The sequence below is a fragment of the Rousettus aegyptiacus genome, unplaced genomic scaffold (genome assembly GCF_014176215.1).
Source record: "Rousettus aegyptiacus isolate mRouAeg1 unplaced genomic scaffold, mRouAeg1.p scaffold_m13_p_12, whole genome shotgun sequence".
Classification (NCBI taxonomy): domain Eukaryota; kingdom Metazoa; phylum Chordata; class Mammalia; order Chiroptera; family Pteropodidae; genus Rousettus; species Rousettus aegyptiacus.
Genome location: NW_023416287.1, coordinates 45,018,810 through 45,046,049, shown reverse-complemented (window position 1 = coordinate 45,046,049; position 27,240 = coordinate 45,018,810). Strand labels below are relative to the sequence as shown.

Here is a 27,240-nt window from a genome sequence, read left to right as displayed (position 1 = left end):
AGCAACGGGTCTCCTCAAAATGCCACTACTAGGCTCGGGACATGTGGACCTTGTCCTGTAGCCTGTTGCGTAGACTACTGCCAAGTGGAAGCCCAGACGTGTTGGGCCTCGGGTGTCATTGGATCCAGAGAAAGGCTAGGACTCAAGGGAAAAAGGGGGATTTCACAGCTCCCCGCTCCCTGCTGCCCCAGGGCTAAGCCAGGCATCCTCCTGCCTACGGGGTGGCGAAGAAAGGCAGAATTCTGGGAGCAAGAAAGCAGCATGGTTTTGGCCAAGCAACTTCTTAATTGGATATTTAATTAGTGGAGAAATATCACTGATCATTACATTTCTAGATATATATGTATAATGGGCCATGCTCCTGATTTTGTACTTGAAGAGGTAAACAGGAAGCCTCTGAGTGACTCCATGTCTGAGGTCACTTGCAGACCTCTCATGATGATATCCAGGGGTCTGGTAGACCTCCTGAGTCCAAGACTGCTTGGCAGTGAGCACCACGCTGGTGACCTTAAAGTACAGTCTCAGACTGCCTTTTTGAAGTGTGGAGTTAGTAAGCATCTCTTTCCTCTAGAAAACAGTCAAAAGCTGAGAACCATTAAATTCAAACAGCTTCCATTTCCTTCTAGCCCCCAGTGCCTCCAAATGCCCTTTATAAAACATACAAAACTGAATATAGCCCCTTAGAGTAGTGCTGTTTCTGCCATCTCCATCTGTAGCCCTCTGCATACATGTGGGGATTACCAAGAAGCCATGCCTCTTCCATGCCCATTGCTGTCTCTGGTAGCCAATATGTGAAGACCTGGGCTTAATTTTCATCAAGGTCAGAAAAAATGTGTCCTTTTGAAATTGTAGATATTTGTTTCAGGTAGTTTCAGGTTGCCTGATGCCATTTACATATCAACATTGCTCAGAATTCTGAACCAAAATATAGAGCAATTATTCATAAACTATAATTAATTCATTATCATAGCTAATGTGGGTGAAGCGTATAAAGCCTTCATTTTTCAGACCAGACCAGCATTTTAATGATTTGTGGAGATAGTGCAATAGTTATACATTTCATAATGGGCTTCAAGTAACTTAAGAAGTCATCCTTCCATCAGGTCCTCCTGTTGGCTACTTTCTCAGCCAGCTGTTATGCTGAAGTTGCTAAAGTTTAGCTGTGAATGTCCCCAGCAACCCAACTCTGATGGGTGATCTGAATGCAGATGACAGTTCTTGCAGACCTGAGTTTGGAATGGAAGGAGAATCTGAGAACACTTCGATCTTTTTACTAATATTCGTGTTTGCCTTGAAAGATTTAGGGATCCTTCAGTGCTTGTAAGGCAACTCCTCCTATCTCTTGTTGTGCTTTAATGTACATAGAGTAAAAAAAAAAAAAACCCAGAATGAAAGAAGAGGGAGAACAAATAGTGGGAGCAAAGTAGATGTGCTTAGAGTTGTCGTATAATTTCTAACTCATGCCTCTTGTTTTCCAATGCCTAGAGATCACCATTTTTTTTTTAATTTAAATTAAGGCTATTAAATACTGCTAACTGTCAGGTGTTGTTTTAGGGTACCTCCTTCGAACCATTGTTTATTGTTCGGAAGTGATCATTTATACATGGCCCTTCATAGAAGGGGGAACTTTTCATCAATACCAGTGTAAGAATTCTGGCTGAAGAACTTGTGTTTTTCTGTACTAATATTAGGATCACAAAGAATATAAAATAGCACAAATTAGACTTTCAAGTCCCCAGTGAAGTCTGGGGTGCCTGTGCACTTGCTTTGAATGGGAGTATTTATTTGGGAAGAAATCGTTGCTTCATAAGTTTTGCTTCACAGTGATTCTATAACTTTCAGTCATTCTAAATGGTCACTTCTTTGATAATTGAGAAGGATTTAAAATGACCAAATTTACCAAAAGTACACTTATGATCAAATTTAATGTCTGTTCTATTATCCATTATTTTTACCTGTTTCTTAATTATTTTGGTATGATTAGAAAGTCTAACTCTTGGGTGAAGCCAGCCAAGGGAGCACTTCTCCAGTGCTGTCCTCAGCCATGAGTAGAGTAACAACTCATTTCTCCGTCCACAGTGTGCTATCCAGACTGCTGTTTAGACTTGTTACATTGAGATTCATTTACCTGGACATCTTCCACATCATGGCATTATCTCTTTTGGGACAGGAAGTATGTCCTGTACATCATTATACCCCCAGCACCTGGTATCTGAGCCTTCCAAAAACACTTACCCTATGATGCATTGCAGAATCTCAGGGTTATGTGGGGTGTTTTTTTGTTGTTGTTGTTTTTTGTTTTTTTGTTTTTTGGCACCTCTCTATCTCAGGGTTCACTTCCCTTGCTGCCTGAGAGTCCTGGGCTTTGACACTGATAGAGCTCTGGCACTGGGTATAAACACTTCCCAGACTACTGCTCTCTGCTGACTCTCTGAAATGCCACAGCTTAAAAAGGGGTCTCCTTGTGGCAAGTGTTCTCAGAACCTCCTTACAAATTATTGCGAAGTTATAGAAACAATGGTCTTCCTGTTTCTCCTGAATCAGGTTCTACTAGATTCCAGGCAGTAGCCAAAATGCAAGAATTCAGAGCTTGAAGCCTGCATTTCTGATGGGAATATTCGTATTGGAGATCCCTCCCTTTTGTCCCTTGCCTGCATTTGACACCTTCTTAGAGTACAAAGCTTGTTTAGAAAGAAGAGATGGTATAATATCCTATTATTTTTCCTTCCCCAGATGAGTCACTGCTTATAGCTTTTAAAAAAAAGGTAAAAAAAAAAAGAAAGGAAGGAAGGAAGGAAGGAAGGAAGGCAGGCAAACTCCAAGAAATACAAAGGAAACATTTAAAGGGAGGGTTATTATGAAGAAAGTCTTTGGAGAGATATTTTGTCACCTAAAAGTTATTGCAAGTGCAGAATCACCTGGGAGTCTAGAGGAACAGAAGCCCCACAACTAGGGAGAGAAGTAAAAAATCACCTGCAATGGTTGGAGGTGGGAGGGGGTGAAGACATGAGGCTGCCCGATCTCCAGGGGCTGTGTAGGGCAGAGGCTATGGCCGTGGCCTTCACTGGACTTTCACAGTGAAGGATCAGCTCAGTCTGAGCACCAGTGCTGGGCTGGCTGCTCAGGGACATGAGGGACTTATGGGGGACACTGAGTTGTTGAAGCAAGGGCCAGAAGCAAGGCAGTCTCCCAGACAGAAGCGCCCGCAGTATCCATTGTTCCCTGTTGAGCTCTCTCTACTCCCAGTGTGCTGCCATAGCTGTGACATCATCCAAATGGATAACAGAAGTCGCTCTGCCCAGAAGATTCCCTGAAACCTCACCTCCCCCAGCTCGCGGCCCCACCCAAGCCACATCCAGGTATATCCTCAGCAAGTCAGGTGCTCCTTGTTGAGCAGTATCTAGACTCACACTGGAGGCAGCTGGCCTCAGTTTCTGGTGTGGCCTTTTGAGGTAATTATAAGCACAGCATCTGTGGATTGCTTGTTGAATCTTAAAAGGTGGCCCCAGAAGGGTAGAAGCTTGGGCTAAATTTTGCCTGCAGCTGAACTCCTCTCAGGACTGTGTCACTGAACACCTACTACACAAATCCACACTGGAAAGACCGGGAGACTTAGGGACTTTGATTAGTTCATAGAAACAGACACAGAAAGGCAGACAAATGGGAAGACAAAGAAGCAGAAACCATATAAAAGAACAGAACACAGATCAAGGAAAAATTCAGTCAAGCAATTTAACAGATGTAGAGTTCAAAACATTGGCTATAAAGGTGTTCCAGGAAATTAAGAGAAAATGTAGATGAACTCAGTGAGAACTTTAACAAAGAGACCAAAAAAATTCATAAAAATTGAAATGGAAATTATAAAAGGGAACCAATCAAAAATGAAGAACACATTATCTGGGATGAGAAGTATATTAAGTGGAAAAAACAAAGTGAATAAAGAAGAGGATTAAATGACCTATATAGAGAATGTGAAAGCCAAGGACACTCAATAAGAATGGCAAGAAAAAAGAAGCCAAGACTATAATAATAATGTAAGAAGCTTATGGGACACTATTAAAGGTAAAAATATTCATGTCGTAGGGTTACCCGAAGGAAAACAAGAGATTGAAGAGCTATTTGAAGAAATAATGGTAGAAAACTTCCCTAACCTGGTGAAGGAAATAGACGTACAACCCCAGGAAGCTCAGAGCCCCAAAAACCAGGAACCCAAAGAGTTTCACACCAAGACATATCATAATTAAAATACCAAAGGTTAAATACGAAAAGAGAATCTTAAAAGCAGCAAGAGAAAAGCAGTTAGTTACCTTCAAGGGCGCTCCCATAAGACTGACAACTGATTTCTCAAATGAAACTATGTAGGGCTGGGCACAAAATATTCAACATGATGGAAACCCAGGATCTACAACCAAGAATACTTTTGCCAGCAAAGCTATCATTTAGAGTTGAAGGACAGATAAAGAGCTTCCCAGAAAAAGATAAGCTAAAGGAATTTATCACCATCAAGACAGTATTCCAGGAAATAATAGACAGACTTCTTGAAGAAGAAAAAACATGTATCAAAAACATGAATAAAGAAGGCAATATCTACATTCCTATCAACAAGTACCTCAAATGAAAAAGAATTAAATGGCTGAATGGATAAGAAAACAAGACCCCTACATATGCTACCTACAAGATTCTCATTTCAGATTAAAAGACACACACAGACTGAAAGGAAGAGGATGGAAAAAGATATTGCCTTGATGGACCTAGATATTGCACTGAATGAAGAAAGTCAGATAGTGAAAGACAAATACCACATGATTTCACATACATGTGAAATCTAAAAGAACAAAATAAACAGCAGCACCAACAAAAACAGAAACGAACTCATAGATACAGAGAATAATTTGAGGGCTGCTAGAGCATGAGAAGGTTTGGAATGGTGAAAAAGGTCAAAGGGATTAAGAAGTACAAATGGATAGATACAAAATAGTCATGGAATTTTAAAGTGTTGCATAAGGAAAATAGTCAACAATGTTGTAAAAATATATGTAAGGAGGAAGAGGGGTACTTGATTTAGTGCAATGATCACTTCATAAGTTATATAGACCTCTAATCACTACACTGTACAATTGAAACTAATATATTATTGTGTGCTAACAATAGTTGAAAAAAACTCATTGAATTTTATAATGTAAATATGAGCTACTAATTGTCTATTATACTTCAGTAAAGCTGGAGGAGGGAAAAGAAAAAATCACTTCTGATTGGAATTAAAAATTATTTTAACTAAGTTTATGAGCTGGATGATAAAACCTGTCCTAGGTTAGTTGATCAAGTCTTCATCCTCTCTTCACTTAACAGACTACATAATCTGCTCTGTTTTTGGAACTCTGTCAGGCCCTTTGAGCTCAGAACTTTCAAATAGGGTGGGTGAAGGGAAAAAAAAGATATATAATAAGTTAAATCATTATTCAGGGCAGTAGCGAGAGGATGTCTGGATGTCCAGTGAAAGGTGCATCGTTAAGTGAGGGATGATGGCAGTGGGGTATCAGGAACATGACCCTCAGGGATGGCCATGGGCACTGCTTAGGGAAACCTGATGGCTTAGTGGATTTGAAGAAAGAATTGACAACATTAAGAAAAATAATATGTAACTTCCTGTGGAAAAAAGTCCTTAGCATAAGTTTTAAAAATATTATTGGGTATCTTGACACTTAACAAATAAGCTCTGTGTTTCATTTCCTGGTAGCATATATTTTTGCTTTGTGGTTTAGCCTTCTTTTTTTTAAGTATCTGAATTCACATGAGACTAGTTTCATATTTCTGCTAGTTACAACCCGTGTGATTTGAAGCTGATATGATAGTAAACGCAAACAGGGTCCATAATGGGAAAGTAAACTCTTGGGCATGCTATTCCATGCCTGCATTGACTAGAAAGAAATTTGATAACTTTGGGAAATGAGACTAATATTTCAGTGGTTGTGTAATAGGCAAAAAAAAAAAAAAGGCATGTTCACTAGTTTTTTTCATAGCGGTTTAGCCGCTATGCAGTTGTAGTACTGAAGATATCAATGAGTGGCTTGTATTGAAATTGGTTTGCAGGTAGCTGGAGAACACCTAGAGATGTCAGTGACAAGCTTTTGCTCATCCAAGGCCAATCTTTTCAATGTGACGATGTTAGAAATGTGGGCAGAATGAGTTATGATTCTATTGATTATAATTGGATGAAAGAGCAATTTTCGAGGAGAATCATAAAAGAAAACATAAGAAATGGAGATGTTCTTATTCTTAGAAAACCAAAATGTATATTTATCCTTGGTGAGAGTGAGGGAAAGAGAAAAAATGAAGGAAGAGGGGAACTTTTGTTTATAGTATCTCTAGTACTACACAAATCTTCTTTAATGAATAAATGGAACCTTAATAAGGACAACTACCAGCTACATTATCAGTTGAAAATTGATTTGCTGTAGGCTGATTCTAATATAATTTGGCAGTGTGAGGCATTCCTCTTAAGAAAAGAAATTTTTACTTGCTCTTCAATCTGGATGGGCTTTTCTACTGTTATCTCTAAAACTGAGCTACAATTTTTATCTTTGAATAGAGACTATGCATGCCTTCCACAGCCAGATGAGGCCAGAATGAGAGTAAGGAGAAGGAAGTCAATGCTTTTCTACTTCTTTTTGGTAAAGTGAGAGATCAAGTGGAGAGAATAGATCTCTATTAACCAATGGTTCTTAACCTTTGAGAATGTGGTGCAGGCCAATAGCTCTCATCTTAGAAGAATGCAAATACATCAAATTTTGCTTACGTTGTAGGGTTTGCACACTCCTGAAGCCCATTCAGTTAAAAGTGCTTGCTATAAACTCAATAGGTGCCGCTTTTTTTTTTAAATAAAATAATTAGTTGCATCATCTTTCTGATGAAAGATTACCTTACTATTATATTTTCTAATTGTAATAGCTATTTATATTCCCATGGAACACCTTGAGATTCTCCTTCAAATTAGATTTGTCCCTGGAGATGAGAATGATTTCCAGGTCCCACCATGTGACTTGCCAGGCCAGCATTTCTACTTCTCTTTGTTCTATTTCTTCTTCTTCTTCCTCTTCCCCCTCCCCTTTTCCTCCTTCTTCCTTTTTCTCCCCACTCCTCAAATATTGTTGGCTGAGTGTGGTACTATATGCAAAAGACTAAGTTGGAAGGAATATGTGGGGAAAAAGAAACATATAGAAATATCACCAAAGAAAGGATGAGCAGTCCATCCCTTGTGAGAAGTGACAATGGCACATAATATTTGTGGGTATGCATTGCAGATAATGAAAACAGCTGAATAAAATGCTGATACTAGCTTAACTAACTATGATGTATTTAGCTTGGAAGAACTTTTGTTTTCTGATTGGATGAAAAAGAAGCTGAAACTCAGTGAGATAAATATAAGAAGTCAAAATAGAATTCATGAAAATACAGTGACCAGTTTAAAAAGATGGCCGGGACTTTTTTTTTTTTTTTGAATCAGAGATCACAGTGGACCACAAGTTTCTATGAATATAATATAGATAATATAACGCCTTTTGTTTAAAATGTTATTGATGACTTATAAATGTGAGAAAAATCCAGAAAATACTCACAAAAGAAATAATTATCAAGTTCCAGCCATTTTATTTTTTATATGTAGTCATCTGATTATATATAGAAAGTGGACCAGTTCTTTTTAGTAAGAAATTATTTCTTTCCTACTCACTAAGCCCAAAACTCTCTGGCTTACCCCAAGCTAAAGGACCTCTTTCTTCATGTGTAACTAGTGTGGCTGAAAGAAGGGAATTCCTTGTGTCCACAAGGTAGCTGAAGGGCATTCTCTTGGCCGGTGACTGCTATGGCTAGGAGATGGCAATATAGCTCAAGCATTCCTGGGTTCATCCTGAATTTGAGGTGGAGACATGATAACATTGGATATGGCTTCCCAGGAAAAGTCACCAAAGAACTGTGTATAACAGAGCTAAAATGCCACCTTTGCTTATAGCATATATTTCAGCTATGTATGGATTATAGAAATCTTTGTGAGGTATCTTGAACATCATCATACCTCTTATGATATTTTTTTTTGTATAAAAATTAGTTCTCAATTTAAAATAGATGACTTCGTATGAACTTTTAGGAAGCAGTCTGTCCATACATCAGCTGGGGGTCAAATGCACTTGGCAAGAGTCTGACTTTCTCATAATGCCATGTCCTTTCTCAGCAGAGATGGTGCTGACTCCATGAACTGCAAAGTCCCATAAAATCTTCCTTCTTAAGGTCCCTCCTAGTTCTCCCTTCCCTCTCTTCCCCTAGTTCACCACACGTTAGCCAGTCTACATTATTAATGCTATACTTTTTTCACAGTCCTTGCTTATAAATTTCTCATTTCTACTGACTCCTTTCTTGGGATTACTTCAGGGGCCTTCTGACAAGTATACTTTTTCCACCCTCTGCTGTATGTGCCCTAGCCCCTGCTCCAAAACCTTCAGCATCCTTTCACTGATGACAAGATAGCATTCTAACTGCTGGCCCCGAGGTTCTCCATACCAGACCTCATATCCCTGAGCTCCCTGCTGCTCCAGCAGGTCAACCCAGCTCTAGATACAGCTGTGTGCATTCTCACATCAACCTTTAAAGCTCAGTCTTCTGCAACCTTTGCCACTTTCCCCAGCCTCAGCAGTCATCTCCAATTCTCTAGCTTTTCTGTCCAAACCGCTCAATGGGTTCTCCATGACTGCAGGTATAGTAGAACCATCTCATCAACTGGAGAGTGAGTCCCTCCAGCTCAAGAACTGTGTCTCAATCTGATTGGTTCCCTGGCATCCCCCACACAACATAAGATGGTGCTCAGTGACTGTTGGCTGCTGCTGCTGAAGATGTTCTTGGAATAAGCTTAAATAACAAGAATATCACTTTGGCTGTCAGGAAGGACTCATCTGAACCCTGGAGGCGATTAGTGCTAGTGCAGCTGCTAACAGATGTACAAGGTGACTGTCTCTATTCCTGGATTTCTTCTAGGACTGACCGCCAATCACCTCCTCTCCTGGTCTACTAGATTAAGGCCTTACTAGAGGCAAGGCTCTGGACCTATTAATGGTTACTAAAATTTCATATTTTCCTGATTTATAAAACCATAAAAATGTCTTTGAAATATAGCTCTTTTTTAAGGAGGCCCTTGGCAAAGAGGAAAGTAGCATCACTTAATTATTACAAGTTCACTTTTTAAAATCATATAACTTTTAGTTATATAATTGGATAATTATAGGGTTGTCAACTGGTTGATACCTGGATTTGTGCTCTATAATACATTTCTGTAGGTTTGTTTTTCTTGTAATGCAGTTTTTGCAGAGGCTTGTCTCTCATCTTCTCTTTCCCTAGTAAATTGTCTGGAGACAGTCTGGCATATTTCAAATAGCTGAGCTGCTTGCATTCTGTCTTCTCTGGGTAGAATCTTCTAAATTCTTTGTAGCCTTCTCTTTAGGAACATTAAAAAGAGATTCATGTGGTTATAAAAAGAAACTAGAGATCATCTAGCTATAAAATTGCATCTTAGCATTAGCTTCTGTTTTGTCTACCATTCATTTTCTATTCATCTTTTTCTAAAGTTTTTCTAGCAATTTGAACCTGGTAATTTTAGTCCTGTGATTTCTATCAGCTCCCAAACTCTTACACAGTGGTTAAAAATATAAATCGCAAACCCGTCTTGTGAGTATATGAATGAGTAGGCACCGGCTGAAGACTCACTGCTGCTCGCTGCTGGCACCTGAGAGCTCTGAGGTTGGCTGCCGTGCTTACCAAGACCATGTACATTAGTGTGAGTGCAAGTGTGCATATGTGTGTGTATTTATGTACAAGTACGCATGTATGACAGAGGGTTATCAAGGGGCAGACCACAGCATTTGATAGTTTAGAACTTTTTTTAAAAATGCATATCTCTTTCCATGATTTATTCCGCACTGAAACAAGCATGGTCTTTGAGGGTTAGAAGAATCACTGTCACTTGCTAAACACTCACCTTTAGTCAAGTAACATTATCCTGCTCAGCCTCAATATCTCCCTCTGGAAAAAATAAAAATAAAAAAATAAACGTAAAGCAGTTAGCACTGCATTAGCATAGAAGCACCCAGAAACTGTTGAGTTGCGTTCACCTTAGAGCTGCCTAAAAAAGAGAACAAGAAGGGCTAGATATGTGTCCATGTCAGTTCTATGCTGGGCACCTTACTGAGCCCCAGGTGGCCATTCTGGGCAGCTTAATGGTAGTTGCATAATCAAAGAATCACATCAAAATCTCCCTTTGAATATGAATTAACTTGAGAGGAGCTTGCCATTTCAGAACAAATGTAATCTGCTCTCAAGTGACTGTCCTAAGATCAGCAGTCAGGCCTGGCTAAACTAGAGAAGAGTAGCTTAAGCTCTTGGGCTAATTATGCAACTCTTCTACTTTGTCCTTTTTGGTTCCTGAGAATGGTTATAATGGGGCATTTGACAACAGGTAGGTAGGTTTCCATACCCTGTACCTACTGGACCAAACACCTACACGGCAGGCAGTAGGCAGCTGTCTGAGCCTGAGTCCTCACAAACCCCACCACTGGGCTCTGCTCCTAAGTGGACCACCTCCCCATTGCTGCACTTCATCTCAGTACCAGTCTGAGTCAAACCTTGATACATTTTACTTCCCGGGAGCTCTTTTGTCCTTTTAGACTGTTTTTTAATATAATTTTACCTGTACTATAAGACTGTGCGTTCTAGCTCTTATTTTAATATTGTTAACTAACCAGATCGGGCTAACTGCTATCCAAAAATTAGTTAATTTTGTGATACTACCATAAAATCATATAAATTTATATATATGATTTAAGATTTCAAAGTGAATCTTTTGTATAATCCTTTTTTTTTCTATAACTCTAAAATAAGTAGAAGAAATATTACTTATGTTTGCAGATGACAATATGAGGTGCAGAAAGGATGGCCAACTAATTTGAGGATACTCAGTTCCTGGATGCAGGGCTGGAACTGGTTTCCTGATCTCCATGTTTTTGGTGAGCACATTTCATTGCTGAGCCCTCTGGGAAGGACATGGCCCAGGCATTGCCTTTTAGATGCTTAGAATCTAATTAGTAGTTCTGGAAGACAGGACTGGGAACTAAGTAAGTTGCAAAAATAATGTTTTATTGGAGTTCAAAAAAGAAAGAAAGTAGTTTGGCCCCTAAGATATTTAGGGGGTCATATTATTGTGATCATTACTTCCAAATGAGAATTGAGTTTTTAAGAGACATTATTTGCCCAAGGATACAAAGAGTAAGAGGCTTGATGGCTTGACCACTGGAATAGTTTTCATTTATTCATTTACTTAATAAGTAGTTTGGTGGCATCATATGCCAAGGACAGCTTGAGTCATTGTGGGTATAGTCTCTGCTGTCACGGACGTCCCTGAGCAGTTCCCACCCTGAGGCAAGGTACTGCTACCTTGTGGCCTTGCTGCTGTAGTTTTGTCACTGTTTTCTGGCTTTGCTTTGGCTTTCTTTGGGGCCATCTCTCAGTCCTGCAATTCTGCTGTATTGCTAGGCTTAATAAATATTACGCTTAGAGTGAAGAGAAATGTGCTTGTAGCTATTTTCTGCCATTCTCTAACAACTGCCAATCCTTTTTGACACGTGCTTCTTCTTCTCTCCCTCCCCAAATTCTATCATTTTACTTATTATATATTTTCATGATCTGCCCACTCTACCCACTCTATTCCATGGCTCATGGCTTCATCTCTCTTCCCTACGGCACTGCTATAGGCTATTAACCCATCTTCCTGGCCTCCTCTAATCTATTTCCCACAGAGCCCATTTTCTACAGAGCTCAGTTGATCTAATGCCCAAAATGAATCGCTTGACTCACAGGATCTTGAGTCTACAACACCCTCCCACATCACATTGCTTAGAGTTGCCCCAAACACACCATGCTTTTTGTCATCTCTAAGCCTTTGTTTCATGGTAGTCTCTCCCTTTGGAATCCTGCCTCATTCTCCCCTTCTTCCTCCATCTAGCTAAATATTACTTATCCCTTAACATTATGATTAATTCCTACCTCCTCCAGGAATTCTTCTCCCAGCTCTCTCTCCTGCCTACTAGCTAGGTACTTCTATCCTTTCCCATTGTGGGCTGTAGTATCTCTATTACAGTTTTTACCAACTGGTTTGTAACTATCAGTTTATGGCCTTCCCCATCCCCAACAACTCCAGGCTTCTCCAAAACAGGAACCTACCCACCTTGTTCTCATCAATGACTAACACTGAGCTAGTACTCATGAAGTTTTAATAGATGGATGGACCATTGGGTGACTAGGTGGAGGGGTGGCTGTAAAAATGATCTCTCCTCATACCCATTCTTCATTAACTCTAGACCAACAGGTTACATATCTCCACTTCTTTTAACTCTGGTTAATTTAGATTAAATTTAAGTTAAGAGTATGTGGCAGGAAAGAAAGTATGTCTAGAGATGATACTGCAGCAAGTGCCTTAGGATCTGTCTCCTGATTCATTATATAACCAGGATAAATCATAATTGTTGGATCAAATCTGTCAAAGCTTTCCTTCCAAATGAAGTGATTAATTTTTGCTATAAACTTTCTCTTGTCCAGGCTTCAGATTTTGTGCTGGGCCTGATGGCATTCAAGCTTTCCTGCCCATGTGGGCACTTATATTGTTCTTATCCTTTGGTTCGACCGTATGGTTAAATATTAGATAACAGGAACGAGCTTATCTTACATGCATTTTAGCTGACAAATATGGCAGCATTTCAATGAAAAGGCAAATGCAGACAAGGCCGCTTCCCTGCCTGGAATAAGAATGAGCCTCCTGCTTGTCAGGCCCTGTTGCTGATGGTCAGATGCACTCGACATGATTTCCAGATAGCCTGAGTACCTTCACTGGAGGGAGAACAGGAGTTTGTCACAGGGTTCATTTCTAATGGATCAGGAACAAATCTGTTACCAACACTCTTTATTCTGGCATAAATGCTGTAAGCTACATTAATTTATATCTTCAGTGGTAAATAACAGTGCCTTCTGCATTTTGTTTTTAAAAGAGGTCTTTATAAGTCGTTAGTGTCAAGTTGAAGAGAGGAAAGAAGAAATGGATTATGCCTGACCATGAGGATTAGCAGCTTGCTCCAGGTGAATGGTGTCCACACTTATAAATGTGCTAATGAGAAAGAAAGGTCATTTTTATGATTAGTAATTTTGTCACCATAATTTCTGCCCCACATTTGATTAAACCTCTGTATAGACTTCCTGTACCAAGAGATTATCTTCTAAAAGCACATTTGGTTTCCCTCCCCCTTTGAAGCCCATTAGGAAAATTAAAACATTAAATTTTAGTGATGAATTTTACTGATACAGACAACTGCTCTCCCAGATTTTCTCAAAATGTAAGCACAATTGCTACATCAACCAAAATATCTGGTATGTAACACAAACCGGTGTTAGGTTATGTGGAGATTGTGGAATAATAAGCCCAGCATTAGAAGGAAAATATCTCGACATTGAATCAAAGCAGGGGGACAAATCAAATAAAGGAGAAAATTAGCTAATATCTTCAAAATTACTTTCTCCTAGATGAGCTTGTCCATCAAACTCTCACATTTCCCTTGCTTCTTCCCTTAATGGAGGTGATCAAAAATATTTTTTAATGCACAAGCTAGCCAATATCCAAATAGCTGATGAATAGAAAGAAATGAAAGTTGGAAGTGTGACAAACCCCTTGAGGCTGAAATTACCGTCATTTAGGAGTTTTGAAAAGTACTTACTCTAGAATAGAAACTGAGAAGGGTTCTGAGTCACAGTTAGCATTTCGTCTTTCTCCTACAGGCCAAATGAAGTCAGATTATGATAGCAGTTTCCCCATTTTAAGGGAACCTTCAGAACCCTGAAACATGCACACAGGTCCCTCCCCCTCTCTTATCAGTCACAATATTAATTTTAAATAGTGGACTGCTGAAAAAAAATAGCTAAAACTACACCGGAAAAAGGTCCTAACTAGTAAAAAATAGTTGTCTTGTGTTGACAAAGACTCTCCCTAGTCTCTGTTCCTGGACAATGATGGTTTTCTTTTTGGTCTCATCAGAAATTAGAGTGCATGTGACAGGATTGTGATTTTACAAGGAACCTTTTCAGGAAATTGTTTCCCATAAAATTCCCACCATAAAATTTTGTTTCAGAATGGGTCTGTTGAAGATACTGTGTACTTCCTAATTTTATATTTATTTACAACACACATAGACACTCATATACACACATATGCACTCACAAACGCACACTATAATACTCAAGGATCTAAATTACAGACAAGTCAATCTTGAAACACTCTAGACACCAAAAATTTAGATCTCTATGTGTATGTGTAGCTGTAACATTACATCTACTCCAAAGACAAAAAGGATTACAAGTCCAGAGTCATGGAAATGAAAGACCTAGAGAAATTAGAGTGCCTAGGAAGCTGGCAATATCAAAATATTACATGTGTATTCATTTTCTTCCTGGAGATTTTCACTCTTAAAGTGCCATGACTTCCAAAGGTCAGCAGTTCTCAAACTCTAACATTCATCAGAATTTCCTAGAGGACTTCAGAAAACCCAGATTGTTAGCCCCACACCCAGAGTTTCTGATGCAGTAGATCTGAGGTGGGCCTAAAAATATGCATTTTTAACAAGTTCCCAGGTGATGCTGGTGCTGATTCTGCTGGTCCAGGAACCACATTTTTTGTGAACCACTGCCCTAGGCATCATAGTCCAGAATTCAATTCATGTTAGATGGTCTCATGCTCATGAATTTTGCAAATATTCGCTGAGTGCTTACCAGGTTCCAAGCACTGTGCTAGTTGCAGAGAATAGGAAAAACATACTGTCCTGGCCTTTATTGAGAGCAGCCAACCAGTCAGCATTCTTCACACAAAAACCCGTGTTCCCCCTCAGCCTGCCTGAAGGGATAAGTTGAGGACCCACTAATTCCCCAGTTTAATGGGGGGGGGGGGCGGTATAATGGGTCAAGATACAGAGGGATAAATAATTCTAATTACTTCCACATTTCCTTACTAGATTTGTTTCCCATCTCCGGCAGACATGTGATAGGAGAATCTTCAGAGTAAACTCTCTTTGAGTAGCTATATCTTTGGACAGATTTATAGGTCCTTGGATCCCTTCTATGGCCAATGTCCAGGCCGGGTACACAGTGTGGTTATTTTTCTCCAATATGTAGGAACTGTTGTTTATGATTGAGCCTCATATAGAATCCTTTGTCTATTTCTTTAGCTTTACAGTATCTACAAAACACAAGGTCACTTTCAATCTTACAAATTTAATCTCAAAATAAGCTTAAATAATAATAGTTGATCTTGGATCTCTTTCATGTAAATGGGATGGCTGTTCATTAAGTTACCAATAATTTCTTTATTTTAGACCCAAAGAGCACCTCATATCTGGACTTCAGAAAGCCTTGTTTATAGAGATTATATCATTTTCCAGATTACTGCGGAAGACATGGGCCAACATTTATGACATGGGTCATTCATTTATGACATGATGTTCTCACAAGAATAATTTCTTCATCCTCCCATCTCAATTAAACTTTGAGAAGTGTTATGAAAATATTGTGAGAAGAAAGACTTGTGCCTGGTTGTGGTTAAAACCTCTGGCGACATTTACACTAGAAGTGATTTCAATGTGTTTAGGGATGCACCTGTGCCTCCTCTCTCACCCTCAGCATGTCCTTCTTGTTTCTTCCTCCTTTGTATATCATTTTGAACTTCTCTGCTCTGAACAAACCAGTTGGAGCTATATGTTTTTACACAGGGATTTTATAAATAAAATAATTTTTGGAAACTGGGAAACAAATCTATATATTGATTTCTCCATTTTCTGGAAATGTTTGGATTATTATCCTTTTTTTTAGTAGAATATCAAATAAATTCACAAATGGAGCTCCAGCAAGAAATATATTTTCAAATATATCATCAAAATAATGCATTATTTTTTAAATTTTATTTCTCTCCCTTTCCTTAGAATTTTTTAGGAAGTATAACACCTGGTCATTATGTCACCAAGTGAAGGGAAAAAAGACACATTTTCTCCTCATGATTTTTTTTGCAGCAGACTCACCTGGTGTTTTCCATAAGCAGCTTCAATTTGGAAAATATTTTTTAGACCTACTGCTTGCTTTTTTGTTCTTAGGACTGAATTATTCTGTACTATCGATCAACACAATCTTCTTACAAAGAATACATCTATGATCACCACCGATTCCTTGGAATGATCTTGACCCTAGTTTAGAAAAACTGATTCCTTAATTCCAGAGTCCAGCAACATTTATTTTATGTGTTATGGTGCCTTCATTTAAGTATTTGAGCACTCAGAAAACAGCTAAATCATCCATCACTTGTCATCTCTTTTTTGTTGTTGTTGTTAGTTCCTGTGTCCAGAATCTTGCGATCTGTTTAAAATAATCTGTAATAGGAGAAAAACAATGACACCATAATTTGGTGCCACCACAGGCTGCCTTCCTCTGCATGTGGTTTAATCTATATGTATGGTGGAGCCCAGGCCCCTGTGACACACCGAGCTTCATCCAGCAAGACTTAAGGTATTTATTTTTGTTTGCAAATCCTTCATGGAGACCCAGAGAGAATTTAAAGAAACTATAGTTTTTATATTTTAATAAAAGTTTCTGCAGCTGTCCCCACTGACTTTTCTTACAGCCTACCTTGTTTTGATGTTTTTCGTGGGAATGGATTGTGGCACTACTGCCATGCCCTCTCACATGTACCCCAGAAGTTGAGAAAGTTGAGTCAAGGCAGTTGGCAGAGGGAAGAGGATTGTCCCTGTCTCTGTCTCTAACAGAACACTTATTTCTGTTATCATCAGTTTTTTACTCCTATAGCTGCTTCTAGCCTCACCTTGGTCTGTCTTTCCCCCATGTAGGGTCACTAAATCTCGGGTTGCCACAAGCAGAACCAGACTTAGATCACAGGTATTGATCAGACTTCACATAGTGAAGCCAAAAGAAACTCAGAGAAGGGAGAAGAGGGGTTTAGGAGAAAAGGGAAAGTTGCCTTAAAAAGTAAGGAAAACCTAGGTGAGGTAAATGAGGCGAAGTTGTAGTGTATCGGAGTAAATGAGTAAAAGAAATGGAAGAAAGAGGAGAAAATTCCTAACCACTTGGGGTGCTGGACCTCTCCTACAAGGATGAAATGTAAAGGAAATGAAGATACGAGGCAGGTACTGAGAGTGTGAGTGTGAGTGAGTGAGTGAGTGAGTGAGTATGTGTGCGTGTGTGTGTGTGTGTGTGTGTGTGTGTGTGTGTGTTGAGAACCCGCTTGTGTACAGCAGGAAATCAAAATGACGCTGAATCTGAAACATTACATGTACGTGATGCAGGACAGGGCAAATTTCTCCTAGTTAGTGGGTGGGGGAGGCCAAGCGCTACACCAAGAGAAGAAGAAGGTCCTTCATGGAGAGTGTGGAAAAAGTTCAACATGCGCGCCAAAGTTAGAGTCAAGAGGAAAGTTTATTAGAGAAGGGGTAACACTCCACAGATAGTGTGGTTTCTCAGAGGCAGAGAATGAGAGGGACGATGAGAGAGAGCGACAGAGTAAAGGCACTGAGAGGGACTCTGAGTGTTCTGGGAATTCAGTTTATATGTCATTCTTTAGTTCCTATTTCCTTTGGTATGGACATACAGTTAGGAAGGGGAAGAGTATGTACCCTGAAAAGGTAAGAATATGTAGAGTGAAAGGCATGCTGGCAGTTCCCAGCTTTTAATCCATAGGTTTCCCATGGTTTTAGCCATAAGGAATGACTCTTGGTTCCTGTTTCCCCTTCACAGGTGTGGAGAATGGGTTGTTAGTAATACAGCAGAAATCTCCCTTTGTTCTGCAGGTGTCCCCCTGGACTGGCCACAGAGCTGATCAGCACATTGCAGTCTCTGAATGTGGCTTGATTAACATTTTCAATGCTCTTATCTCCTCCCTACATTATGTAGACATGCTACTTTTATGTTCTGAATTGTGCATTCAGAATTTACATGTACCTGAAGCATCTACCCTTCCTAAAGTCCATCTCTACCACAACACCTGCTTCACCACCACAGTCCTTACTGATTTCTTTTCATCTTAAAATCTATAGCATTTATAATCTCTACAATTTAACCCATCATGGAATTCTGGTTGACAAGGACATGATTAGCCTTTAGATTCAAGGAAATCCTAACTTGTGACTAGTCTTCTGTATGTACCAGATCTTCAAGTATGTTAAAAGTTCAGAAAGTACTTACTGATTACTTGCACTGGAGATTGAGTCTAACTTTGGGTTTTTAAATGTATAGAGCATCTTGTATTCAAAATTCATTTGAAAGACCAATTTATTTAATCCAGAGGTCTCATTATTATCAAACGTAAAAGAAGAGACAGAGAGTGAATTGTCGATCTTGAGGCTGGTGCTTGTCTTCTCACTGGAGTTTTCGGTGCTTTTCTTTTTTAGCTGTTTATTTAAGTATGACTAAAAAGTTGCCTATTTGTAGGCAGCTTAAGGTTTGCCTTTGAATAGAGAGTTGTGGGGCTGGCTATCTTATTGTCTTTGAACAATTAAAATATCCAGAAGAAAAAAGGTAATTCAAATTTTGTGCTCTATTTGCCCACTATAAAATTCTACTTCTCTGTCAATAATTTTAAAATAATTCAATATACATAAAAACTCTTTAAGGATTTTCTTGAAAATATCCAAAGTAATAATTTTTCTAAATTAAATACTTTTATTATAGAAACTGGTTTGGTGTCAAAGATTTTGAGTTTCACATTGAATGTTACTGAGTAATTAGACTATGAATGAAGAGGTTGAGTAAATCATCCTTAGCTTTTTGTTTCTTTCCAAAGTTAGCTGCAATATGAAAGAATGTACTCCAAAAGGATGTGTGTGTGTGTGTGCATTCTTCTGTCTGTGTATATAGAGAGGAAAACAGCTGACAGAATTTTAAAAATAAAGTACAGCAGTAATTCAGTCTAGGGCAGTGATACTTTACCCTGGCTGTACAGTAGAATAACCTGGGGAGCTTTGGAAGTTCCAGATGCTTAATACCTCTGAGGCTTCTGATTTAAGAAGAGGCCTAAGCATTGGTATTTAAAATATCAAGGTGATAAAATTTATAGCCAGTTGTGAATCACTTCTCCAAAGAATATATGCAGAGTCAAATTCAAGGATTATGAGCAACGGAGCTAATATAGAACTCAATTGTCACTCAATTGAGGCCAGTGAGAAATAATTCATGCTTTATAGTTGAATGCCACTTACGCCCATATTGTTTTATTTAATCTTTATGACATCCTTAGGGCGTTTAGGGGTGCTGATGAGGAAATGGGGACTAAGGAATTTTATGTGACAAATCCAGCCATCACAGCAGGTAGTAGGTCAAGTTCCAGCCCCGAACCTTCAGCTGGAAGAATACCGCCCTGGTGTGCTTGTGCTAGTCTTCTGAAATGTATCTTACATCACAACGCAGTACAAACACAGACCTATAAATGCAGAGCCCAAACAAACCTTCTCACATGGCTAATCCTTACTATCTGAACTCTGATATTTTTCATTCTATTCTGTTGCAGTCTACTGTACTGACAGCTCTAATGGATTGTGACTCGGGGCTTGGAAAACACTGTACACTGTACAGCTTTCCTTCTCTCTGAGGACCAGATAAAGGGTAACATCGTAATTAGGAAAATGAATGACTGTCTTACACAGCCACATGGAAATATCTGCTGTAGGCCAAAGACCGAATATTATTTGATAGAATGTATAGGAAATATTATTACTTATAAACTTGGTAGGCATGGCACTATGTACTCAGTAAAGATTTTAACCCTTTTAAGGGAAAATGTTGTGCAATAAAGAGTATAGGTATTTTTCCAAGGCAGGATAATGAATGTTGTAATCTCACATTTAACTATTAAGAGATTCAAGATGAGAAACATGGACATGCAAAAAATAGAATTTACAGACTATAAATATTTTAGAAGGAATTTGTATTTTCTTCTATAAATCACAGTTCACAATTAGAATATAGAAGAAAGCCAAAACTTGGTAAAGTGATTTGGGTTCTATGAATTTATTATCTGACTCACATTTTAAAATTTGATTGTATCAAATGAGACTCTACATGTAGTATTTTTAAATTTATTAAGTGCCATTTTCAAAATACTTATATTAGTTTAACATTTCCTTCCTTCCTTCCTTCCTTCCTTCCTTCCTTCCTTCCTTCCTTCCTTCCTTCCTTCCTTCCTTCCTTCCTTCCTTCCTTTCTTTCTTTCTTTCTTTCTTTCTTTCTTTCTTTCTTTCTTTCTTTCTTTCTTTCTTTCTTTTGGTTCACTCTTCTTTCCCTAGCAAGATTGTGAAGTTTTTGCACACACACACGGGCATGGATTTCCCTTCTTTCCTCACAGGGCTTTGCATAGTGGTGGTTACACAGGAGATGCTCTGTGATGGTTCACTGTTGGATAGTTTCACCTGCACCTAAGTGTCTGACCTGAGGTTTAGGAAGGAAGGAGAGAATGCTGAGTAGTATGGGAATGGGAGCATTGGGCAATCTTTAAATTTTTCTTTTCCTTCCAAACTTTCCTATATCCTGATTTTCCATTATCATCCTCATTTAGCATTTGCATATATTCATATGTGCACACTTAAAACTCTACACACAGTGTGTCTTGGGGTCCCAGAGAGAGTCTGTGACTCTAGAGAGATGTCATGAGGAGCAGTTCCCTTCGTACAGGTAGCTTGAGGGTGTGCCCATGAGCTCTCCTAGTAGGGTAGAGCTTAAAGAAGGTGGCTCCTAGCTCACTGAGCCCTCTAACAGTCTGCCACTCAGTTGACGTTGCCAGCCACCACAGTGATTCTTACCAGTGTGTCCTTATGCTAAGTAATATTGTTTAATTTATTCCCCTTATGAACCAATGGTTAATGAAGAAACACTAAGGTTGAAAAATTAGTGAAAAGATTGAAAAATTATAATCACTTAATAAGTTTATGTCAATGTAGTCTTGCTCAGGTGTATATGTTTCATTATGCTGATAGATGTTTCTGGTGTTTCAAAATTTAATGTTAAACAGGAAAATATATTGATAATTATATTCAGGTTAATTTTATATTTATTGGGAGTAAAGATCATCTACACCTACAAAGGTTCTTCCAAACAATGGCACAAAATACAAATATTACATAAATAAGTCCATCAATTATTCAAGCTGGAAATATAAAAATTATAAGCATTAGTGAAAGTGATTATTAATTGTTAATATCATAACACAATTTCATTTCATTATACTAACTTTACTGAGATATAATTCACATATCATATACATCATTCCTCCTATTTAAAATAAAGTGTACAATTCAATAGTTTTTTTTTGATATATTCACAGAATTGTGCAACCATCACCATAACCTAAATTTAGAACATTTTATCACTCCGAAAAGAAACTTTGTATCCCTTAATAGTCATCCCTATTTTCTTCCATGCTCCCAGCTGTCGACAACCACTAATTTACTTTTTGTCTCTATAGATTTGCCTACTTTGGACATTTTATATAAATGGAATAATATATGGCCTTTTGTGACAGGCTTCTTCCACTTAGCAAGATGTTTTCAAGGTTCATTCATGTGATAGCATGTATCTGTACTTCATTCCTTTTTATGGACGATTAATATTCCATTCTGTGGATATACCACATTTTGTTTATCCATTGACCTGTTGGTATTTGAGCTGTTTCCATTTTTTGGCTTTTTTGAATATCACTGCTGAGAACATTTGTGTACAAATTTTGTGTGAGCATATATTTTCATTTCTCTTGGGTGGGGTGCTGAGTCATATAGTAAATGTATGTTCAACTTTGTGAGCAATTCCTGGACTATTTTTCATAGCAGCTGTACTGTTTCACATTTCCATCAGCAGTGTATGAGGATTTTCATTTTCTCAAGCTCTCACCAACACTAGGTTATTGGTCTTTTAATTAGAGCCACCCTACTGAGTGTGAAGGGGAATCTCATTGTAGTACACATTTGCATTTTCCTGATGGCTAATGATACGGAGCCATCTTTTGCTTTTTGGTCATTTGTATATCTGCTTTGGAGAGCTGTCTATAAAGAACCTTTGGCCATTTTTAATTGTTTTTATTTAATTATTATTGAGTAGTAAAAGTTCTTTATGTATTCTAGATACAAGTCCCTTACAGATACATGATTTGTAAGCATTTTCTGTCATTCTTTAGGTTGTCTTTTTACTTTTTCTTAATGGTGTCCTTCGAAGTACAAAATTTTTTTAATTTTGACAAAATCCAGTATCTATTTTTCTTTTGTTGCTTGTGTTTTTGGTGGGGTAACTAAGAAGCCTTGACCTAGTTAGAGTTTATGAAGATTTATTCCTCTTTTTCCTTCTAAGAGTTTTATAGTTTTAGTTCTAACAGTTAGATCTACAAACCATTTTGAGTTCATTTATTGTGTATGGTATGAGGAAGAAATACAGCTTCATTTTTACAAATGTGGATATGTAGTTGTCCTATTACCATTTGTTGAAAAGACTCTTCTTTCTCAATGATTGGTTGTGGCATTTTTGTCAAAAATGAGCTTATAGTAAATGTGAGTATTTATTTCTGGACTCTCAATTTTATTCCCTTGATAATACTTACCTCATGCCAGGAACAAATTATTTGGTTACTTCTTTTGCCTTTTTCTGGATCTCCTGAGTTTCCATATTAATATTAGGATCAGCTTGTTGATTTCTGAAAAAGTAATCCAATTGGGATTTTGACAGAGATTATGTTAAATTCATACATCAATTTGTGAAGTATTAGCATTTTAGCAACATTGTCTTCCATTCCATGAATGTGGGGAATATTCTATTTATTTGGGTCTTCTTTACATTTTTTAATGATGTTTTGCAATTAGAAGAGTACAAATTTTGTAATTCTTTTGTTAAATTTATTCCTAAGTATTTTCTTCTTATTGATACTATTGAAAATGGAATAGTCTTCTTAATATCACTTTCAATTTGTTTATTGCTAGTGAATAGAAATATGTTTGACTTTTATCTATTGAACTTATATCCTACAACCTTGATGGACTCGTTTCTTAGTTCAAGTAGGTTTTTTAATGGATTCTTTACAATTTTCTATGTATTAGATCATGTCCTCTGAGAATACAGAGAGCTTGACTTCCTCTTTTCAGTTTTGATGCCGTTTATTCCTTTTTGCTGTTTAATTTTTCTGACTAGAATGTACATTAAAACATTAAATAGAAATGGCAAGAGAGGAGGTTCTTATCTCATTCTTGATCTTATTTAGAAAGCAAACTTTCACCATTAAGTATGGTGTTAGCTGTGGGCTTTTGTACATGCCCTTCTATTCATAATTTGTTGAGTGTTTTTATGATGAAAGAGTACTGGATTTTTGCCAAATATTTTCTCTAAACCTTTTGAGATGATCATATGGTTTCTGTCCTTTATTACATTGACATGTACATTACTTTAATAGATTTCTGGATGTTAAACCAAACTTACTGTCCTGGAATAAATCCCAGTTGGTCATGATACATAGTCCTGTTTATATGTTGCTGGATTCAGTTAGCTAGTATTTTGTTGAGGATATTTACATCTAATTTCAAAGAGATATTGGTCTGTCATTTTCTGTTCTTGTGATATCTTTGTCTGGTTTTGTTATCAGGGTAAGTATAAGTATTGGGAAATGTTCTCTCTTTTTTTAATTTTGGAAGAATTTTTGAAGAATTAGCATAAGTCCTCTTTAAATGTTTGGTAAAGTTCACCAATAAAGCCATTTGGGCTTGGGCTTTTCTTTATGGGAAATTATACAATTACTAATTCAATCTCTTGTTTTAAGTCTATGCAGGTTTTCTATTTATTCTTTGGTAGGGTTTGTTTCAGTAGTTAGTGTCTTTCTAGGAAATTTTCCATTCTATCTAAGTTATCTATTTCTTGTCATACAGTTGTTCATATTCTTCCATTATAATCCGTTTTATATTTGTAGACTTGGTACTGATGTCACCTCTTTCATTTCTGATTTTAGTAATTAGAGTCTTTCTTTTTTGGGTACTAAAGATTTGTCAATTTTGTTAATCTTTTCAAAGAACCAAATTTTGGTTTTGTTTACTTCTTCATTTTTCTGTTTTATATTTCATTATTTTCTGCAATAATCTTTATTATTTTTCTCCTTTTTGCTTTAAGTTTAATTTACTCCTAAATATTTCTTAATTTGCTTATGCCCTTTGGATAATTTTCAGAGACTTTAAATTATTATTTTTTAATATCGGTTTTTTTTCTAGAGTAGCAAGTCCATGGAGCACCTTACTCCACTATTCTGGAAGTAAATCTTCCATATTATATTTTAAAGATATTCTATTTCAAACACACTATAAACAGACCTACCTTATTATGCTTCACTTTATCATGCTTCGCCGATACTGAGTTTTTTACAAATTGAAGATTTGTTGCAATCTTGTGTTGAGCAAGTCTATTGGTGTCATTTTTCCAACAGCATTTCCTCATTTCATGTCTCCGTGTCATGTTTTGGTAGTTCTTGCAATGTTTCAAGCTTCTTCATTATTACATTTTATTATTACATTATTACATTTGTTATGGTGATCTGTGATGAGTGATCTTTGCTGTTACCATTGTAATTGTTTTGGGTTGCCATGAACCATGCTCATATAAGAAGGTGAACTTAATAAATGTGTGTGTTCTCACTGCTCCACTGACCAGCTGTTCCCCAGTGTCTCTCTCCTCAGCAGCCCTCCCTATTCTCTGAGACACAATAGAATTGAAATTAGGCCACTTAATAACCCTTCAATAGCCTCCTAGTATTCAAGTGAAAGGAAGAGTAGCATGTCTCTCAGTTTAAATCAAAAGCTACAGATGATTAAGTTTAGGGAGGAAGACATGTCTTAAGCTGAGATGAGGGGAAAACTACACCTCTCGCACAAGTTAGCAAAGTTGTGAATGCAAAGGAAAAATTCTTAAAAGAAATTAAAAATGCTAATTCAGTGAATACGTGAATTAATAGCAAAGCAAAACAGCCTTATTGCTGATGTGGAGAAAATTTTAGTGGTCTGGATAGATCAAACTGGCCACAACTTTCCCTTAAGCCAAATCCTAATCCAAAGAAAAACCCTAACTCTATTCAGTTCTATTATAGCTGAGAGATGTGAGGAAGCAACAGGTTTTCGATGTAGGTGAACCAACCTTATTTTGGAAGAATATGCCATCTAGGACTTTGACAGTGAGAGAAATCAATGTTTGACTTCAAAGTTTCAAGGGACAGCTTGACTCTCTTGTTAGGGATGAATGCAGGGACTAATGCAGCTGGTGACTTTAGGTTGAAGTGCTCATTTACCATTCTGAAAACACTAGGGCCTTTAACAATTATGCTAAATCTATTCTACCTGTCCTGTATAAATGAAACAACAACAAAACTTGGATGACAGCACATCTGTTTACAACATGGTTTACTGAATATTTTAAGCCCACCATTGAGACCTACTGCTAAGAGAAATAGATGCCTTTCAAAATATTACTGCTCATTGATAATACACCAAGGTAACAGGGAGTTCTGAAAAAGATGTACAATAAGATTAATGTTTTCATGCCCGCTAATGCACATCCCTTCTGCAACTCAGGAATCAAAGAGTAATTTCTACTTTATAGTCTTATTATTTAAGAAATACATTTCGTGAGGCTATAGCTGCCTCTGAGAGGATTAAATGATAATAGCAAATTTTTAAAAAAGTTTTTCTTTAAGGTACAATACAGAAAAAAATTGTAAAGACATATACAATAGTACCATTTCCGGCCCTTTAAGATTTTTAAAATTCAGTTTTATTTGTATAACCAAGATTAAGTGAGTTTCTGCAAAAAAACCATTCTTCCTGTGAAACTGCAAATATTTTTGTTACTGCCACAATAATTTGCTGTATTCTATTGCTTTTCTAATTTGAGTGTTTACTGTTGAGAATAACGGACTTGATTAAGGTCACTTTTAGTAAAAACAGGACTACATTTCTCCTTTTGAGTAGTGGGTGTGTGCTCTCCTAGCCATTTTGGTTTCTGCCTGTTTCATGGTGGCAAGATGTCCTCTAAAAGCCTAGTTGATCTTCATTATCTCTAGTTAATCAGGGACCTCATATGTGCACTGAAATTCTTCATGTTTCCATGTGGTGATTTTGTCTAAGTAGAAAGATTCCCCATTTTAAACAAAGAAATCTGATTGATATAATGTATTTTAAAATTATATTTTAGTTTCAATATTTTTTGAGGGGGTTAAAAATCATTGGTATTTCTATTGCATCTGAGACTGCTTTGAAATCAATTATACTCCATGGTAGTAGCTTCATTCTTTTTTATATATATAATTTTTTATTAGTTTCAAGTGTACAGTACATTGATTAGACATTTACGTAGTTTATAAAATGATCCCCCTAATTGTTCCTTCTCTCCTCTGGTTATCCACCTAGTTAATATATTATGCTAACCGCATTCCCCATTCCATGCTCCCCATCCCCATGACCATCTATCCACTAGTAATTTGTACATTTTTAACCTTTCACCCTATTCCCTAGCCTTCAACTCCCCTTCCCCTCTGTCCATCACTGAATTGTCCACTATATTTGTGAGTCTGCTTTTGATTAGTTTGTTCTTTTTGTTCCTTAGATTCCACATATAAGTGGAATCATATGGTATTTATCTTTCTCTGTCTGACTTATTTCACTCAGTATAATAACCTCTAGGTTCATGTCATTGCAAATGGTAGGATTTCATTTTTTTAATGGCTGAGTAATATTCCATTGTATATATGAACCATAACTTCTTTATTCAATCATCTGTTGGAGGGCATTTAGGTTGCTTCTATATCTTGGCTATTGTGAATTGTGCTGCCATGAATATTGGGGTGAATAGATCTTTATGCATTATTGTTTTGTTTTTCTTTGGATAAATACCCAGAAGTGCAATTGCTGGGTAAAAAGGTATATCCATTTTTAATTTTTTGAGAAATCTCTAGACTGTTTTCCATAGCGGATTTGCAATCCCACCAACAATGTATGAGGGTTCCCTTTTCTCTGCATCCTCACCAACACTTGTTCTTTGATTTATTGATGACAGCCATTCTGACTTTTTAAATGCACAAATGAATAAGAGAGGCACATTGCAATTTTT

At 37.4% G+C, this 27,240-nt stretch overlaps 1 protein-coding gene across 15 annotated transcripts in view; it reads left to right on the top strand.

The window, feature by feature from the left end:
- Window positions 1–27,240, top strand: part of LDLRAD4 (low density lipoprotein receptor class A domain containing 4) — a 432,201-nt gene that overhangs the window by 355,000 nt on the left and 49,961 nt on the right. The window contains exon 2 of one of the 15 annotated variants that reach the window (XM_036229813.1): window positions 10,948–11,045. The exons of 13 other annotated variants lie outside the window; for them this stretch is intronic. In XM_036229813.1, the coding sequence (XP_036085706.1) occupies window positions 11,006–11,045 (40 nt within the window). In that variant the 5' untranslated portion in view covers window positions 10,948–11,005. Of the gene's footprint in view, window positions 1–10,947; window positions 11,046–19,712; window positions 19,732–27,240 lie in introns of those variants that run through there. One more of the 15 variants, XM_036229815.1, reaches the window with a different exon arrangement.